The 16,596-nt window shown below is 33.7% G+C and overlaps 1 protein-coding gene across 1 annotated transcript; it reads right to left on the bottom strand.

Annotated features, from left to right (window-relative positions):
- Positions 1-182: 182 nt before the first annotated feature.
- Positions 183-16,589, bottom strand: LOC138328084 (phosphopentomutase-like). The gene is made up of 18 exons (XM_069274698.1): positions 16,419-16,589; positions 15,756-15,855; positions 15,404-15,471; positions 15,201-15,289; positions 14,285-14,369; positions 11,060-11,167; positions 10,412-10,581; positions 9,709-9,826; positions 9,021-9,086; positions 8,729-8,826; positions 8,424-8,518; positions 8,022-8,104; positions 6,561-6,654; positions 5,816-5,945; positions 4,984-5,086; positions 4,654-4,740; positions 3,488-3,621; positions 183-2,963 (listed from the first exon to the last, which is right to left on the bottom strand). The coding sequence occupies exons 1-18, from the start codon at positions 16,485-16,487 to the stop codon at positions 2,858-2,860; spliced, it is 1,803 nt and encodes a 600-aa protein (XP_069130799.1). The 5' UTR covers positions 16,488-16,589; the 3' UTR covers positions 183-2,857.
- Between the last annotated feature and the right edge of the window lie 7 nt (positions 16,590-16,596).

Raw genomic sequence — 16,596 nt, forward strand, 5'->3', positions numbered from 1 at the left:
CCAACTATTTGTTTCATTTCAATTAAAACTAAAGTTAATTGGGCAAATGAAGAAATTGTCGAGCTTTGTTCGCAGAGGTGAAAATGAAAGAATCCGTTCGCTAAGATGTTAGTGGTAAAATGCCGTGTTTTTGCAAACTGTGGAGCACACTTTCGTGTCACAAATTAAAAAAAGATCGAGTCTTTTATTGAGAACGGTATATCTTTAATATAAATCCCGAGCGATACATATAGTAATACACGGACAATACACATGATACGAATATCAGTTACAAGAAATAAAATTCAATAATAGCCTATCAAATTGGATTATATTTGGATATTCATACTATAAAATGATGCATCTTCATCAAATTTGCATACTTTTAACTTGATACACCACCAAAACAATTTTAAAGCAAAATGTTGAATTATCAGCTAAAGTATCCGTATGACCTCTCTATAGATTTATAATGCATACATTTCTACCCCTTCCCATACAACCTGAAATGGTTTGCAGTCGCATTATTCTTAACAAATATGGAAACCATGATGCATTTTACTGCATATGGATTTTGGTGCTAAACAAGTCCTTGCTTCGTCAATGAAATTCTTATTTAAGATAGTGGGCTAATAAAACAGTTTGTCCTACATTACATGAACATTGATGTAAGTGCTCTCATAACAAATCCTAATAAAATATACACTTAGTAATAATGACATTATTGAGATTCAAACAAGTAATTCAGAAAGTACAAACTTGAGCAAACAATAAAATAGCAAACATTCCAGCTGCTACACGTGTTTAACGATATACTATTAAGACCTGTCATGAGGCAATCAAGGGTAAAATATACAAACAAAAGTAAGATCGATAAATCAAATTAATGCGAATTGCGGTATATGGAATGATCAATACCAAAGACTGGAACACGTGAAAAAGAAATATCATATGCCAACGAAAAATAGTATGGTATCATTAAATGCCATCTAAGCAATATCAATTTTGGTAGTCTATGTATACTTTTGTTAAAATATAATACAATGTATTAGGTTTACTTTTAAATTATAACAATTTCGGCAAGACATAAAATCAATGGGTAAGTTAAATCGTAAATAAGATAAAATCTTATAATCAAACATTTTCACATTGAGTGTCAGACTCAGCATTTGTTTCACAGATAGACTTGCATGTAATTCAACCTCACAATAAAGATTAGAAATGAAACAAAAGGTATTTAGGGTCTGTACGTATCACTCACTCGTAAAGATATCAAAAACATTCCAATTTATACTGAATTTCAAACATTATTCTAGTTTGAGGTCTGTAACTGCCTAATCGAACATTTCACAAAACAGTCACGTAATGTTATGCACTTAGCTTGCAATAACACTGCTATATTTAATTTCATTCAAAAAAAAATGTATGAATCAATCCAAAAAGGGACTAATCCGATACGCAATGTGGTGATGACCAAAACATTGAAACCTGCCCTAGCGACCATATCTATATAAAGACCACTTACTTAAAAAGATCCCATACTTGGAGTCCCAAATAGTCAATTTCTATGCGAATTGTCGTGTGTATAAGGATCTTTTGGCTATAAAAATAATTTTGTGTTAGCCTACATGGTGGTTTTTATTGACAGTTTTGTCTGTACATTGTACTTAATATTAATACCTAGATGTACATTTCCACATCAATATCACAAAGAAAATGTATAATTGATACTAACAATATATATCATAATAACAAGTAACATTGATATGATACATTTTTTTCATATCATACACATTGAAATAACTTGAGGCGTAATCAGAAAGTTTTGCTGTAGACAAGGAATACAGAAATGTAATGTATATTAAGGATTGTTAGCATTTTATTGGAGATATAAATGCAATTTGGGTGGCAGATAAAAAGAATAGCGCCCGTTAGGTGAATATTTATCTGCCACCCAGATTGCATTTATATCTCCAATAAATGAAATTTAACAATCCTTTAATTGTTATATTTACATTTTACGTTCTAGTTCAAGGTAAAACATAATTTAGATGCGAGTGAACATTTGAATTTCCCGCTTCAGCAATAACTCAACAGCCAAGTTCAATGTGATAAAAATAGTCCCTATACAAAATAAAAGACAAAATAAAATTTCAAGGTTTTTAATAGCTTTCCAATTAACTTTCACGTTTAAAAGATATTTTTTATAAGTTTCATAACCAAACTGGTCAAATTTTCTGCGCAGACTAACATGGTTTCAGTAAAAAAGACCAACATCCATTTATTAAGATATTACTGCACCAAGTCTAGGCTGCATTTATTGGCTCATAACGCAGATCACGATTATCATTAGAGTAATGGGAGTCGCAGTGGCAAAATGTAAATATCATAAGATAACAAATATTTATTATAGTTTTATAATACAGCAGAAATGATAATCATTTACTAGCAGTCAAGTTACAAGGATGCAAAATTCTATTATTCTTAATTCTATACATAATAACTACTGGTAAAACATCACTTTTCAGACACCATGAGTCTCAATGTATTTGATAGACTAGACAAATATCTTTTATATTAGTTATTATAATGTAGAAAAAGACATCAATAAGAAAAGTTCAAAAAATTAATTGCTGTGAAAATGTTCTTACCAAAGGTGAAGTAGAAACATATCCCTGTAAACTGTGAAAATCGCCATATTGTTAGGCACGAAAATTTATTTTGACATTAATTTCCATTTTAATTAAGTTGCCTTTAGAATAAGTTGGTAGATAATATACTAAAAACTAACGGTAATTATGTAACTCTACACATCTCCCTCTTGTTAAGAATATCTGAGTGTATAAATACTAGCAGTACTCCGGATTGACTAACACACTTAACTGGAACGTGCAATAAATCCAAACTTTTCTGGCTGATAGAAGTATTGTATGATACATTGAACCATATCATCCAGTTCCGCCTGAGCACTTTCACGATCCATTCTGCAAAGTTAGATATCAGAGCATTATACTGAGCACAAACATGGGAAAGAACAAATAATTTGAAAATTGGTTCTGTACGAAAAGAACCAAGTAGTTGTATTGAAACAACAGCAATCTATTGAAATATCAGTTTACAACATAATCTGGCCACAAAGTCAAAGTGTTCGCAGTGTGACAATTTTCCACGCATCTATTAAATTGGTTTAACAGCCAAAGTCATGTAAGGACGTGCTAGGTTTATTGGTGGGGGAAAGACATAGTACCCACACATGGGATTCAAACTCGCAACCCAAATGTTGAGGGCTTGTGGTTATGTCGGGACATCGTAACCACTCGGCTACCGCGGCCCCTGCATCTATTATATAATAGTGAAACTGTTTATATTTCACAAGCAGCACTTCCATATGTTCACAAGTGGATAGATAGTACATGTTTACATTTAAGAAAAAATGAAATATTAAAAAATGTCCAAGTCACAAAAACTTTCAATTTTTTAACAGTACATGTATATTGTTTACACTTACCCCTGCCCAGGATCAGGACGGTGTTCCGTATAGTATTTGATTTTAGGCTCGGTTCCACTGGTACGGAGGGTCGCTACACAGCCATTCTCAAACATGAAGGTTATCATCTGACTAGATTTACTCACAGGAAGAAGCTGAAGGATGGATCAAGAATAATATAATATTAATGTAGGATTCGTAATTCAATAATTACAAAATTATGTCTTTTTTAAACAGAAAAAAAAGTAAAAATAAAAGCAACACCAAAGCTAGGTTTTAGATAGTGAAATCTAGTTCTACTTCTGATACAGCTGGGTGCTGTCTTAATAAGTTCAAATTAAGCTCTTTTACAATAATGAAATCATGTAATAAATTTTATTTTATTTTCAAAGGTATTTTTGAAGTCTTAGATTGAAATCTGATTGATTAGAATATCACTTTGCTAAGTAAATGCTGTTGAGAATGTTATCCACTCCAGTATCAAATCAGAAGGTGAGTCCTGACAAAGGTCGGGGTTGTATGAGGCATACATTCAGAGTCATATGAGACCAAAAGTAAGGGTCATATGAGGTCAAAAGTCAGATTCATAGGAAGCCAACAGTTAGGGTCATATGAGGTCAAAAGTCAGAGTCATAGAAAGCCAACAGTCAGGGTCATAAGAGGTCAACAGTCAGAGTCATATGAGGCCAACAGTCAGAGTCATATGAGGCCAAAAGTCAGGGTCATATGAGGCCAATATTCAGAGTCATATGAGGCCAAAATTTAGAGTCATATGAGGCCAACATTCAGGATCATATAAGGCCAACAGTCAGAGTCAGTCAGAGTCATATGAGGCCAACATTCAGAGTCATATGAGGCCAACAGTCAGAGTCAGTCAGAGTCATATGAGGCCAACAGTCAGGGTCATATGAGGCCAACAGTCAGAGTCAGTCAGGGTCATATGAGGCCAACATTCAGAGTCAGTCAGGGTCATATGAGGCCAACAGTCAGAGTCAGTCAGGGTCATATGAGGCCAACAGTCAGAGTCAGTCAGGGTCATATGAGGCCAACAGTAAGGGTCATATAAGGTCAACAGTCAGGGTCCAATGAGGCCAAAAGTCAGGGTCATATGATGGTGGGTGTCTCGAGGGTCAGTAACAACCAGGGTCATAAGAGAACAGATATCTAACAACCATGCTAATACTTACAGGCTTCCCATCTGGTTGACTGCTATCATGACCCGTAGTGAGATCTCTTATATATTTGATGTTGTATTTTCCACAACTTTCAGGGTACTGAAATGTTTAATGACAACATTTATCACAATGCTCAGGTTTAGTTAAATCAAAAAAGGTTTCACAACTTTCAGTGAGAGTAACAAAACAAAATATATGAACCAATGATTTTTTTACTAACAGAAATTATAACTTGTTATCGTAGTAAGAAATCAAATAGTGTTAAGAATTTCATAACTTCCCCAATGTCCATTCAAAGGAATGATTATATCAGTGGATGCATTTAATCTGAAAACGACTCACCTTTCCTGTACCGTTATAATCTCTTATCTCAGCAAACATTTTCGCTATCGTAGGAGGCTCATGACAAATGAAATAGGAGTTACTTGAAAGATGAAATCCATACCTGAAAGTAATTACAATAGGTACAATCAATCCTTAATATGCAGTACTGAAACAATATTGTTTTTTAATTGGTGAAATAAATGTCTTTTTTAATTATGATAAATTACGTAACTAACACTGCTTTCCATGAAAATATATAAGGTCTCTGTTCCATTACAATAAAAAAAAAGAAATGTTGTAAAACATATATAGAGGATCTTAAATGAGTGGCTATGTAATATGAAATTTATCAAACGACTTTAGGCTTGTGGCACATTACAGTCAAGAGTGTAAGATTCTATTTATAACATAACTTTTATTATAGAAATATAAGAGCAACTTAATTTGAACATCATATATTGATTATAACGTCAAATGTATATGTGACATCATAATAGTGTTATTACACCTGTGTCTTACGATATTTATGACATGGCTGTATGACATGGCTAAACAGGCCAGTTATGTAATGAAATAAGACATAATGAAAAAAATATATTTACCTGTAAAATAACTTCAATTAACTCATTCGCCCCTGAAGACATATTTGAGCTCTCCCAATTAATTCAAATGAAGGAATAGCTCAATGTGAATTTTCAGGGGTGAATGAATTAATAATCATTTAGTGAAATGAACTTCGACCACATGTGACCGAAAAAAACACATAATTCATCTTGAAATTTTCTTGGCATTAAAATATTATTAAATCCCCTCTAACTCTAGGTTAAAAAGACCGGAGGTGAAAACTTACGTCTGGTATATTTTGTTGAGTTGGTCGTACAGCGTGAGGCCCTGACTCTGTAGGTACAGTACCATCTGGCCCATGACTACTGCCCCACTGACTCCATCCTTATCCAGGACAGATGAACCACACATAAACCCTGTCAAACATCAGGATAGAGACAATTAGGTAGCATCACTAAATTAAGTTACCATTGTCATGGAAGTTTTAATCATATCAAACATACATGATGTTAATTTTCATTTAATTAGTAACTAAATTATTATTTATTAGATTAACGTCCTATTATCAGGGTCATTTAAGGACGTGCCAGGCTTTTTGGTGGAGGAAAGCAGGAATACCCAGAGAAAAACCACCAACCAGCGGTCAATACCTGGCAACTGCCCCACATGGGATTAAAACTCATGACGCAGAGGTGGAGGACTTGTGGTTATATGTTGAGACATCTTAACCACTCGGCCACCGCATCATTAAATTAATAGAAACTAAATAAAAGATAATTTCATTTCTAAAATTTGTAAAACTAAGATCGGATCATATTGTTTTCAGAAATCCAAGCAATAATCGCAAATTGAATACTTAATAAATTATGAAATTTATGATACAATCAAGAATTATCAACTTGCGCTTACTTGTTCAAGATTGCTTTTTGGGCTAAAATTTGATTGAGCCAAAATACACGTAAGTATGTTTATACAGCTATTCATCAAATGTTTAGTCAATGATTTTCTGTAAGTAAATTAATAAAACTTACCGATTGCTTCCTCAAAAGCAAACAGCACTGTCTTTCCCTGCTGTAAAAGGTCATGAGATCTATTTCCCATCCACTTAAATCCAGTTAAAGTTTCCTGGTGAAAACAAAAATTATTCAGGTCTGCCATCATCAACAATCGGTTGCTTGGCTAATAAAACTTCACACATTAAATTGGATGTAATAACTCATAAACAGAGTACTCCAGCTAATCACAAAGATTATTTGAATAATTTGTTTATTTGCATAAAATTCTGCAGTTCCAATTTTCCCTCCTTTATATTTGTATCTTATTTCAACTCTGTGTAATTGCATCAATATTTACATGACCTTTACTTATTCTTAAAACCACATGCAGTAACATCCATACCTTCAGAAAATATCAGAGAATCTAGTTTTCAGCAATTAGAACAATACCATTACAGTTACCGTATTAACCGTAATTATCCCCCCTCCCCCTATAAGTGCTGCTCCCCTCTTCTGGAGAAAAGTTGAAGTTGTATAAACACCCCAATTCTTTGGATTTAACAATGTTTTATAACATGAGATGCCTCTAACATCAGCATTGTATCCCATTCTGCATGAACTTATGGATCTTTTACATCAACTTAAACTTTGGTTCATTAATAAGCCCCCCCCCCCCCACTTTTTTACAATTATTTAAGCAAATACAGTAAATACAAAGAAATTTCACTATACAGGCCCACAATAAAGACCAACAAAGGGACTCAGGAAACAGGGACTCTATGTGTCTTTATACACAGACAAGAAAGCAAAGTGTCATAGATATGGATAAACCATTGTACTGTACAGAGTAATACAAGAATTCCACGAAAGTGGATATGTCTTCTATACAGCAGTTTAAAACATCACAAAAATGGTTATTTACAGTTGAAAATATTAATAACTAGGTGAAGTAATCAAGTCCCGTAACTCTTACAAATATTAACAGAGTTAACACCAGTATCAAACTCATCCTAGATCTCATTAATATCAACTAAGCAATATACAACATTTGATTAAAGTCGGATAAAAATATAAGTTATTGCACGGAAACCAATAAACTATCTGTTCTGGCATTTTTAAGTCCAGTAACTCTTGTAAATATTAATAGACTTTAACCAGTATCAAACCCATCTGAGATCTCATTAATATAAAGCAAGATACCAAATTTGGTTGGATATGGACAATGAAGTTATCTCAAGGAAACCTTTTTTTCGGACGCCTCTACAACACTGACACCAACATCGACATAGTTATACTTATGTGTCTCCCTTGCGTTGCAGGTGACACAAAAAGTGACTGACAACTCTTTAAACACCAGTATACCTAAAACTATCTCAAGACCAGCCCAACAGTGAAGTCTGACGTACAGTACATCTCCTAACAATGATAACACTAGACGTATGTGTTCTTTTCATAGATTAGTTTAAGACAGTATTATATTCCATAGGAACTTCTTACCTCAAAACAAAAGCCTTCTTTCTCTGCGATGCTGCCAAGGATTTTTGATGAAACTGTACTTGCTAACATGTAAATGTCTTTTGCTGTAATAGGAGATATTTTATCAATAACTTGAAATATTGTTTAAGGCAAGTCCAGAATGTTAATTTTCAAATTCGACAAGTCCCAGTACAAAGAATTATAGAAAGTTCTCAAGTCAGGAAAATCATGATCCAAGGATTTGTTTAAGCCAGTCCTGTAATTCTCTGAATTTTGTTTAAAGTGATGATCTTTTAAGAACACGCCAGCTTTAGAAGGTAAAACTGTAGTTCCATGAGAAAAATACTCTGACAAACAGTTTATACGCTAAGTAACATTTACACTTTGCTGAATCTGAGTATATAAACCAAGGTATACACTGACCTGGTGTATCTGGGTGTTTTTGTCTGTAATAGTGCCATCTCCACCAGCCAAACAAAGCACCTAGTTCATTACCAGAAAATATGTGCCATTCTCCACTGAATCAAAAAAAGAAATCAAAGTACCGTAAGTACTAAACGTTAAACTGATGAATAGATTCACTCAACTAATTACCTTCTTTATATAATATGAAATGACATGAAAAATACATATTATTACGCAGTTCATAAAGTTGCACAGTTTAAATAAATTACAACTTTAAAACTTTCAAATGAAGTTGCTTATCTTTGACCTTTGAGAATGCTGACCTTTGAAGTTTTATGGCCACGGCAAGTCGATCAGCGTCTGGATCATTGGCAAGAATTAGAGGACAGTTGTTGGCATCAGCTGTTGCCATGGCGAGTTTCTGTGGACACAACAACAAAATCATAATCCAACACTACAAGATATATACAGATGTGGTTAAGGTCAATATTAGTTGGTTTCCTGGTAAAAACTCAAGAATAATAATGTTTACAAGTTGATTGAGAGAGAAGAATAGATAAAAAGACAGATAAACTTGTTGTAGCATTTTGCTAATGAAGTGTTGTTAATACTCGCCAGGGCTCCTTTGCCTTCCTCAGGGTTTGGATACTTTACAGTAGGAAAATCAGGGTCAGGTTCCACCTGTCAGGGAGGAAATCACAGTAGATTTACCAACACATTGACCATGAATGGGAGGTATTTCAAAGTAGACTTCCAAATGTACTGGCCATGAATGGGGGGAGGGGTTTAATTCAATATAAATTTATAAATATACTAACCATGAAGGGGAGGTTATTCTTCAATAAATGGAATGTAAAAGGAAGGTAAAGGTAATTTACATTAGAGATTGAATATAAACAAAATGAAACTTGCATTATATTTATTTATTGCATTTATATACTGAACTTTAGGGGAAGATAATTCACAATCAATATAATTCAAAATCAATATCTAAAATGTGTAGTGAATAATCAGGAGAGATAATCACAACCAAACCTAAATAAAAGTTGATTCACTGTAAATACATTTTTGATGTACATTTACAAACTGGACAATCTGAAAAAGCAGTAAATTTACTATTTTGCCTTTACAGTCACCTATACTATGACCTAAAAATTTCTTAAACACATTGGTTTCTATCCTTCATGTTAATTCATTTACCCCTGTAGACATGCTTGAGCTCTTCTAATTAAAAGACAGGAACAGTTCATTATGAACTTTCAGGGGTAAATGAGTTAAGTTTTAATCAATATTCCACACCTACCTGTTCCTTGACCGGGATAATCTTTAGATGTCCGAGGGTTTTACATGCTTCCTGGACAAATGGGTAACCAACACCATGCATAGCAGTGTAAACAAACTCTAATGTCGGTGTGTCATCACTGAAACAGGCATAGCTTGATCTTATATTTCTAAAGCAAACTTTTGAAAATCTACCATCAAAATTATAGTTGGAATCTTTTAAGGGCATCCCTTCCATTCTAAGTCGAATGAAAACTTTCCATAACCTGCCATCAATATCACAATTTGGTTCTTTTAAGGGCACACAACCCCTCGTAAGCCAAATGGGCGTATGAAATGATTTTGAGTGGCTGGGAAGGCTACAGTAACATGTACAATATAATGGTTGTTTTCTGGTGATCAAATCTGTCTTTGCATATTACAGAGTTACTTCCCTTGTGGGTAGGTAGCTCTTGTGACTTCATAATTCAGTGAGCAAAATTCACCTTGTTTTCCCTAAAATCTATTGCACTATGCTTGCAAGCATATGACGTCCCAATAAATGCCTACATGCAAAGGCAGATAACTCTGTAATATGCAAATACAGAACACTTCACTTAAGAATATTATTACTGTGGGTTCTATTAATATATTCTACTATCTACGTTTTTGGGACTTGTACCCGTAGACGATTTATCTTGAAGTATACAGGAAAAACCTGAGCTATATTTTTGCTTTACACTTACCTGAATTGAACGAGTTTTGTTAAGTCTTTATTATATTCCCTATAAACATCAGCATACGGATCCTTGACCAGTCCACTTGACGAAAGGTCGGATATTTGCCAGGAGGTGTCGCGTGGTTCTAGGCTCTCCAGTATACAGGACGCTATTCCCTTATCATGGGGACTAATAATCTACAAAGATTGAAAAAGGGAAGTCTCATGTGACCATGGTATGAAGGCTTCTATGAAAGTCAAGATCCAAATTACTACAGAGCAATCTTAATAGACTTCATCCATGCTTGATACAGGCCATTATGTAAAAAGAAACGTTTTCAAAAGGTTTTTGAGAATTTTACTCCTGTAACCTTGAATGAAGGTCAAACTTTTTTTCATTTTAACAAAGTTAATCACTTTTTGTCCAAGCAATCTATCAAATCAACAATGACATTAGCTTTGCAACTTTAATAATAGAAATATGGTTGATAGCATAAAATGTCTATGGTTAACTAAATAACCTCTTGTCCAAGCATGCTTTTACATCACTATCACATTAGCCATGCAGTTTTAACAATAACAAAAGGTTGAAAATCTAAAATGTCTATGACAAAAGATAGCAGACACTGGTGACGAAAGACAGTGCCAATGGACTGCCTGAGGTTTTACACCTTACCTGTGACCCATTGCCCCAGTAAACCTTGTAACCATTATCCTCCTTTGGATTGTGTGAAGCTGTCACCATAATTCCACACGCTGCCTTACACATCAGCACACCATACGCCTACAAATAATATGTATGTAGAAATCATACAAAATGGGTAGAATTTGCTTAAAGGATGTAAAAGGTTTAAGTGTCGTAATTTTCATACAGACGAATCAAGAAGACCTCTTCATACATTCAGGGTTTCCACTACTTTTTGAACCAGAATTCTAGGCTTCTTCAAGTTTTTTTCAAGGACAATAAGTGAAATTCAAGTCATGTTTACACCCTTTCAGATCCCTTTCACAAGTTGTGTGCTTGTTTTTATGAGTAATTCACCGTGAATGATGCTTATTGGACCTATTCCAACATAAAACTACATTTATTTTTGAAAGAAAACAATGAATAAACTATATGTTAACATTGGTTTGTTTGTTAAGCTTCCTTCATGCCTCTCATGTTAAGAGTTTAATAAATAAGCTTGTTGCTGATAGGACACAGTTTAATAAATCAAAGCAAGTTATAAAATTCAATGCTTTATCAAGGTATTTCAACAAATTTTCCCCATGTTTCACAAGGTTTTTTCCCTATATCCCGCTATCCTGATTTTTTATTTCAATTTTCCCCACTTTTTCCATTTTTCCTGTTTATTATTCACCACCAAAAATTAACATCATTTTGAGAATTTCATTAATATTTACAAAGTATAGGTTTACACAGACAAATAAGGGCTCAAAATGCAATGCTGCCAGAAGTCATTATCTTTACATCTACAGTACAGTAAAATGAATACAATGTGTCAACCAAGAAGCCAAGTTGTAGTCTACAATTTCATTCACATTTTCCAGTGTTAATAGTAATTGTAAAGTGACTTCAGTGATATGTTTTCATCTAAATATACATAAAGCATAAAATTAGTATCTTTTACAGTGCAAACATTATGTGTACTTATAAGGCATCATTCATTTCTGACTGTGCTTTTGAATTATTTTCTATTTTTTTTTCAATGGAGTATTGAAGAAAAAATAATTTGTCAAAATTTTCAACCAGTTTTGGCACATATAAGATTGAAGACACTCAAAATTCCAATATATTCAGATGAATGGTGAGTGATACATCTGAGACCATTACTTACCACATAGGGGGTGGCACACATCTTAGAAAACAAATAAACTGGCACCTTCTCATTGATAAACACTGCAGTTGCTAACTTTGCAAACCTTTAATAAATAAAATAACAAATTCATAACAAAATGATAAAAAGTTCTTTTGATTTCAAAATTGGTGTAGGTCAAATAATATAATGCAAGTCAAAGAAACATTATTCATGTGGTATCAGAAAGAGCCCAGACAAACATTTTACTTGATTTACATGTACATTTTAGATCAAAAATCAAAATGTAGATCACAGTAACTAGTAATTATAAATATAAACTTGCCTAGGTGATCATGTGAATAAACAAGAGATCCCAGAGGGATCTTGGCACCCACCAAAGAATGATCTATGTCTGACAATGGAAAGAGGGATCTTTTCTCTGCTTTTCAAACTTTTTCAAACATACTACATGTACATATAAAACTAAGACAGATTGCTTCAGTACTTTCTGAGAAATAGCAATAGCAATCATCAACTATCAAAATACAAGATGACGGCCTGTCGGCCATCTTGCTCACCTTTCAGTCCCAAAATGCAATATGCAATACAAAGGCCCAAGGGGAACCTAAATATGAAATTTGAGACAGATCTCTTCAACACTTTCTGAGAAATAGCAGTAACAAACAACTTCGACTATCAAAATCCAAAATGGCAGCCTGTTGGCCATCTTGTTGACCGATAGGTTCCATCTGATGATGGTGGGCTAAAAAGAAGCTTCAGTTAAAAGGAATACATAAAATAGAGTAGCACCTTGACAAGATAATTTTAGGGATGACAGAAGGATAGATGTGTGGTCACATGAATAGGTTATATAGCAGATTATAAAGATAAATACAGATGAGAGATTTGGTAAAAGATAACCTCTTGAGCATAATTATATATAACATTGATGTACCTGTCACTGTTATGCCGTCCATCCTCCTTTGGATTGTGTGAAGCTGTCACCATAATTCCACACGCTGCCTTACACATCAGCACACCATACGCCTACAAATAATATGTATGTAGAAATCATACAAAATGGGTAGAATTTGCTTAAAGGATGTAAAAGGTTTAAGTGTCGTAATTTTCATACAGACGAATCAAGAAGACCTCTTCATACATTCAGGGTTTCCACTACTTTTTGAACCAGAATTCTAGGCTTTTTCAAGTTTTTTTCAAGGACAATAAGTGAAATTCAAGTCATGTTTACACCCTTTCAGATCCCTTTCACAAGTTGTGTGCTTGTTTTTATGAGTAATTCACCGTGAATGATGCTTATTGGACCTATTCCAACATAAAACTTCATTTATTTTTGAAAGAAAACAATGAATAAACTATATGTTAACATTGGTTTGTTTGTTTAGCTTCCTTCATGCCTCTCATGTTAAGAGTTTAATATATAAGCTTGTTGCTGATAGGACACAGTTTAATAAATCAAAGCAAGTTATAAAATTCAATGCTTTATCAAGGTATTTCAACAAATTTTCCCCATGTTTCACAAGGTTTTTTCCCTATATCCCGCTATCCTGATTTTTTATTTCAATTTTCCCCACTTTTTCCATTTTTCCTGTTTATCATTCACCACCAAAAATTAACATCATTTTGAGAATTTCATTAATATTTACAAAGTATAGGTTTACACAGACAAATAAGGGCTCAAAATGCAATGCTGCCAGAAGTCATTATCTTTACATCTACAGTACAGTAAAATGAATACAATGTGTCAACCAAGAAGCCAAGTTGTAGTCTACAATTTCATTTCACATTTTCCAGTGTTAATAGTAATTGTAAAGTGACTTCAGTGATATGTTTTCATCTAAATATACATAAAGCATAAAATTAGTATCTTTTACAGTGCAAACATTATGTGTACTTATAAGGCATCATTCATTTCTGACTGTGCTTTTGAATTATTTTCTATTTTTTTTTCAATGGAGTATTGAAGAAAAAATAATTTGTCAAAATTTTCAACCAGTTTTGGCACATATAAGATTGAAGACACTCAAAATTCCAATATATTCAGATGAATGGTGAGTGATACATCTGAGACCATTACTTACCACATAGGGGGTGGCACACATCTTAGAAAACAAATAAACTGGCACCTTCTCATTGATAAACACTGCAGTTGCTAACTTTGCAAACCTTTAATAAATAAAATAACAAATTCATAACAAAATGATAAAAAGTTCTTTTGATTTCAAAATTGGTGTAGGTCAAATAATATAATGCAAGTCAAAGAAACATTATTCATGTGGTATCAGAAAGAGCCCAGACAAACATTTTACTTGATTTACATGTACATTTTAGATCAAAAATCAAAATGTATATCACAGTAACTAGTAATTATAAATATTAACTTGCCTAGGTGATCATGTGAATAAACAAGAGATCCCAGAGGGATCTTGGCACCCACCAAAGAATGATCTATGTCTGACAATGGAAAGAGGGATCTTTTCTCTGCTTTTCAAACTTTTTCAAACATACTACATGTACATATAAAACTAAGACAGATTGCTTCAGTACTTTCTGAGAAATAGCAATAGCAATCATCAACTATCAAAATACAAGATGACGGCCTGTCGGCCATCTTGCTCACCTTTCAGTCCCAAAATGCAATATGCAATACAAAGGCCCAAGGGGAACCTAAATATGAAATTTGAGACAGATCTCTTCAACACTTTCTGAGAAATAGCAGTAACAAACAACTTCGACTATCAAAATCCAAAATGGCAGCCTGTTGGCCATCTTGTTGACCGATAGGTTCCATCTGATGATGGTGGGCTAAAAAGAAGCTTCAGTTAAAAGGAATACATAAAATAGAGTAGCACCTTGACAAGATAATTTTAGGGATGACAGAAGGATAGATGTGTGGTCACATGAATAGGTTATATAGCAGATTATAAAGATAAATACAGATGAGAGATTTGGTAAAAGATAACCTCTTGAGCATAATTATATATAACATTGATGTACCTGTCACTGTTATGCCGTCCATCATACCCAATCACAACACCATCTGTACGTGCCGTTGAACAGGACTGAAGCAAATGCTTACAAAGACCCTGAAAATGAACATTTGAATAAAGATGATGCTTGTTTCAACCCTATACTGAACAATTGAATGGATATTATTTTTTTTCTATTTTCGTCTGCTGGATGATGTCAGTAATACTTACCTGTGTTGTCTGTATGATTGTCAGATCGTTCATCATATTATAACCAGCTCCCATTCTGGCTCGTAAACCTATCCAAGAACAATTTATTGTCATTAATTCCTCATTTGCACCCAAAGGTTCTTAGCACATTTAAAAGTTAATGATGATCATAAAGACTTCTGAATCTATTCATTTTCAATAAATATTAACAAGATATTGATATTACACAAGCAAGTTAAATCCAAACACCATATAACCACCATACTTCCAATTTTTAAAGAATAAATAATTGTCAACATTAAAACTTGGAATTTTTCTTGCAATTTCATGATAATGAATTACTCGCTGAATTTAAAACATATTATGTTCACACCTGCTGTTCCAAACTCCATACGATGAAGAAGACGCTTCTTTAAAGATTCCACATCACCATCTTGAGCTAGCTTTGATATTTCATTTCGTGTTGTCTCATTCTATAAATAGTAGTTATTAGTATTTAATTTGATCGTTTTATAATAGAATTCTTTATGAAATGAAAAATACATGAATCCAATGTGATAAAGTAAATTTCAATACTTTCAGTACTTTGATTTCCCATGTTTAGTTTGAGTTGTCTCCCTTTAGCTGCTGACGAGGATAGTCTTTATGCACTGTCCCGTGAGAGACAATGGACAAAAGGTTAAAAAGGACATGTCATTTATATTTCACGGACCCTGTGCAAATATACATATAGTATGCGTACACTGTACATGTATGTCTTGACAGTTCTGATAAATTAACGTTAACAGGTGCCCGATCCGCTCCAGGCTCCAGACTGTACATGAACAGTATTTTGATGTGCTAAATATGAAACATTGTTTATACGTATAGTTGGCATTTTATTGGTATAACATTAAAATAAATAGTATGGTCTATTTCATTTGCATTTAGACTGTATTGCATCAGTTTTATCACTGCAATCATCATGCCTTAGCATGTTTAAATGTTTACAATTCGTCAAATTTGACAGAAATAACGTTAGTGACAGCTCACTTACTTTGTCCCATCTCAGCCATTCTTCTAGTTTAGTATCAACATCAGCATTCCCAGTGAGTATTTCAGCCATAACTGACACGGACACCTTAGATCTGGCTGTCAATTTACAACTGTCAAATCGCAATCGATGAAGCTGTGGGCGAGGTGTTCCGATTTCAACGTGCCGAATGAAAACCTCG

The sequence above is a fragment of the Argopecten irradians genome, chromosome 7, assembly GCF_041381155.1.
Source record: "Argopecten irradians isolate NY chromosome 7, Ai_NY, whole genome shotgun sequence".
NCBI classification, from domain to species: Eukaryota; Metazoa; Mollusca; class Bivalvia; order Pectinida; family Pectinidae; genus Argopecten; species Argopecten irradians.

Coding starts and splice junctions, on each gene's coding strand:
- LOC138328084 (XM_069274698.1), bottom strand. CDS start 16,487: ATGGCTGAAATACTCACTGGGAATGCTGATGTTGATACTAAACTAGAA. Junction 9,827..10,411: donor ACAAAACTCGTTCAATTCAG/GTAAGTGTAAAG, acceptor TGCCTGTTTCAG/TGATGACACACCGACATTAG. Junction 5,946..6,560: donor TGCTTTTGAGGAAGCAATCG/GTAAGTTTTATT, acceptor GATGTTTGACAG/GGTTTATGTGTGGTTCATCT.